The sequence below is a fragment of the Phalaenopsis equestris genome, unplaced genomic scaffold (assembly GCF_001263595.1).
Source record: "Phalaenopsis equestris unplaced genomic scaffold, ASM126359v1 Scaffold000514, whole genome shotgun sequence".
NCBI lineage: Eukaryota > Viridiplantae > Streptophyta > Magnoliopsida > Asparagales > Orchidaceae > Phalaenopsis > Phalaenopsis equestris.
This window is the reverse complement of record NW_018164954.1, coordinates 20,933-24,805: the sequence shown is the minus strand read 5'-3', so window position 1 is coordinate 24,805 and position 3,873 is coordinate 20,933. Positions and strand designations below refer to the sequence as shown.

Genomic DNA, 3,873 nt, shown 5'->3' with positions numbered 1-3,873 from the left:
ATATCATGTGACCAAGCTAGACAATCATGAATACAAAACTACATCTAGCGTAGTCACATATATAAAACGATGTCAACAGCGATTACAGGGTCAAAACATGTATTATTCAGTTACAAATATGTAAATGTGTAATAGCTTATAATTTATGGTAACACCCCCATTAAACGGGGGTCAATCATATAATTTGTAATACCTCATCTATGATTTATAAATATGAGGGTCATTTCTGCTAAGGGGTCGATTCCACAAGTTTCTAAAAAGACCGAGTATTACTTGCGTCTTATTTCTCTTTCCCGTCATCCGACTGATACTCTATTACTTAGGTGTGATTCACATGACAATTTAGAATCCAACATCTTAAAAGGTGTAGTGAGCGTGAAATCATGCCTTCAATTACCCCAAAATCGACCCAACTCCAAATCTCACCAAATCAAGCCATGTGACCAATTCAATTTCCCCGAATTTACTTCCTAAAGGCATTCCCCTAAACCAATTGGACCCTTTAATTTATTACTTCCTAAAGGCATTCCCCTAAACCAATTGGACCCTTTAATTTATTTCTAAACCAAGCCTAAGTCAAGCCCAAGATCATCTGTCAGCCCAAACCCTAATTTCAAGCCTAAAATCCAAATTAGCTTGAGTCTTTTTCATTAACGAAGCTTAACCATCTCTGTCATTCGTAAGCCCCCTAGGATGCTAATCAAATCACCCAAGGACAAAATCTTGAGCCATGGATTAAGGGTCCCCCAAATCATTGAGCCTTCCATCCTAATTTGGCTAAGCTCTCTACCTCATACCATCAGTCATCAAACCTCCAAACTAATCACCATTAAACCTTCCATGATCCTCCTTGACAATGTTAGCCTCCTCCCCTGGCTTGGTCGGCAGCCCTACTTTCCAGAAAACCCAAAACCGAGGGGAGCCACCTTGGTTTAAACCTCAAATCCCACCCATCCAATGTGGCTCATGCCAATTGGATGGTTGTGTCGTTTAAAACTCCACCTAAGCATCCTTTTCCACCCCCTATCTATTTATTTGTATACAATACTCATTTTATTTATCTTTAAAATTATTCTTAATTTTCAGTCTAATTGATTTGCATTACTTTGTTAATTTAAAATCATATTTTATTTGTAATGATCCTCCTTGACAATGCTAGCCTCCTCCCCTGGCTTGGTCGGCCGCCCTACTTTCCAGAAAACCCAAAACCGAGGGGAGCCACCTTGGTTTAAACCTCAAATCCCACCCATCCAATGTGGCTCATGCCAATTGGATGGTTGTGTCGTTTAAAACTTTACCTAAGCATCCTTTTCCACCCTCTGGATTGGCCAATTGAGCCCTAATTTCATGGCTATAAATTGAACCCCTCTCACAACCATTATAAGAGTGCTGCCAATTCTATGGGGAGAACCTGCCAAATTGCTCTCAAAGCTTCCTCCAGCCTTCCTAAGCTCAATCTCACCATTTTTAGTCACTTAAAGCCCTTGCCCAAGCTCAATTTAATCACCCAAAACCAGGACCTTTCATGGCCATCCCACCAAACTCCACCAAATTAGCAACTGATCGGCTCAAAAGCTTCCCCAGAGAAAAAGAGGAAGTTTCCCCCAAAAACCCCCCTCTCCTAAGCACTCTAACCCACTCCTAGACCAAGCCTATGTCACCTGTTGATCGAACTCCTATACAAACTCAACCTCAACTCAAAGCAAATCTTGGAGGACATTCGTGGACTCAAAGCGAAGCTAAGGAACAAACCCAATTTAGGCCTCACCTCTTGTGCAAATGTATAATCTAAAATCCATAAAATCTTGCTCGGTTTCACCAATTGTGAATTAAAATTTCATTTCATATGCATTTAACCATATGGATGTGTTTCACGTCAATCACACCTTTTAGGATGTTGAATCCTGAATTGCCTTTAGACTCATATAGTGTGGGTAAGACCCATAGAAAAAGTAGAAGGAAATGGAATGAACACTCTTTTCAGAGAGAAAAGAGAGGGAAAGTTAGATAATTTTAAATTATTTTAGTATAGTATGAAATCTATTTAAGGAATATATTGACGTCAGACTGTCGTGAAAAAAAAAAAATCAACCAACCTACAACTCAACAACTGGGACATGACACCTGATACTCAATAAATAAACTTAAAAGCCGATACTCGACAGGTCACTCGCAAGTGGTACATGACAAGTGTTGCTTGACAGATCAACTCGACAGTTATGTTTTTGAAAATTAATGGGTTACCTATGCCCATTCGGCCAGCTAATTTTGTCTTCAGGCCAATGACGTCTATTTATTTGTATACAATACTCATTTTATTTGTCTAAAATTATTCTTAATTTTCAGTCTAATAGATTTGTATTACTTTGTTAATTTAAAATCATATTTTATTTGTATTCATTATGTTCAAAATTATTTGAAATATTAATTTTTAATTTCAAAATTTGCTAAATACTAATAGCTATTATTTTAAAGTTCTTACTACTCACAGCTTGCATAATTTAATGGTTTAATAAATAAATAAAATTGAGTTTAATAGCAATAGCTTTTTTCACTTTTCTAAATCTCTAATTTTGAAGCCTCATTTAAAAAAGTTATTTCTATTATGCTTTAACAGACTATAATATTTCTAACTTTGATTTTTGAATTTTGTTTCACTATTTGGAATGAAGCAATTATTACAAAAGGTTTTAATATGGTTAAATGGTTGTACTGAAATTTATATCTGGATGAGTTTGGAAAAGCTTTGGAAATTTTTTTTGTTGGAAAGGCGTAACAACCCTAACTCTCATCCATCAGGATATTGTCAACCTTGGCCTAATAATCTCATGATTTGTCTGAATAGTGTAACTTCGTAAAAGGCACGAGCCCACTTTAGATTTTGGAATGAAACTCCAACCCTTATACCCAAAAGGTGATTCAATATTTAAGATTTCAACTCGATTCAATTAAGGGTTTTAAAGACCTCCCCCACATTTAAGTAATTGACATTCTCCTCAGCTCTCTTAACCCAAAATCATCTATTAGGTAGATTCCTCTATCTGCAGACTGGTGTGATATTCTGATATCATTTGTGATAATATGAAATCTCACACATTGAGATATTGTTGGTTTTGGTCTAATGACCTCATAGTTTTGTCCATGAAGTCACTCATTTCAAGAGTGTTCTCCCAAGAGCACATTTGACTTCAAAGTTTTTCTTATCAAATTTTAACTGTTACACCAAAAAATATCTCGACGTTTAAGCTTTTATCTCCCTTTTACTTACTTGAGGGATTTCAAAGATAATACATGTAGAAATAAGAAGAATTATATATATATATATATATAATTTTAACATGTATAATCGCGACGTGGTTTTAAGGATGAAAGAGAAGCATCAGCTACGTGCATGAATCCCCGCACATGCATTTGAATTATTGAATTAGTGTAGGATTCATGCATCTACGTGGCATTCTTTTACTTGGAAGTTGAGCCACACAAATCTATTATTAGTCTATCAATTATGGAGTACTAATGTTCATGCATTTTAATGTTCAATTTATGTATAAGTTGACTTGATGTTAAAATTATAGAATAGGAAGTCACATCTTATTTATCCTGCAATTTAGTTCCTAGCATCGCATGTATATAACAATTTAAGAAGATTTGCATACATACCCCTCTAAACTTCAATTTTTACATGTATACCACCTAACCTTTGCATGCATGAAAAGATAAATTTCAAAAGTTAAAATATATAGTGTTATTTTTATATGTTATATGAACGATTTAGGTGTTAGAAATGTAAATGCATAGGATTTGTGTGGTATGTATCTAAACATTAAATCTCTGCTATATTTTTAAAGTTATATATATATATATATATACTAT

General features: G+C 35.0%; 1 protein-coding gene across 1 annotated transcript in view; it reads right to left on the bottom strand.

The window, feature by feature from the left end:
- Positions 1 to 2,254, bottom strand: part of LOC110028571 (putative pentatricopeptide repeat-containing protein At5g37570) — a 9,571-nt gene extending 7,317 nt beyond the window's left edge. The window contains exon 1 of the mRNA XM_020730474.1: positions 2,245 to 2,254. Within this exon, the coding sequence (XP_020586133.1) occupies positions 2,245 to 2,254 (10 nt within the window). The remainder of the gene's footprint in view (positions 1 to 2,244) is intronic.
- Between the last annotated feature and the right edge of the window lie 1,619 nt (positions 2,255 to 3,873).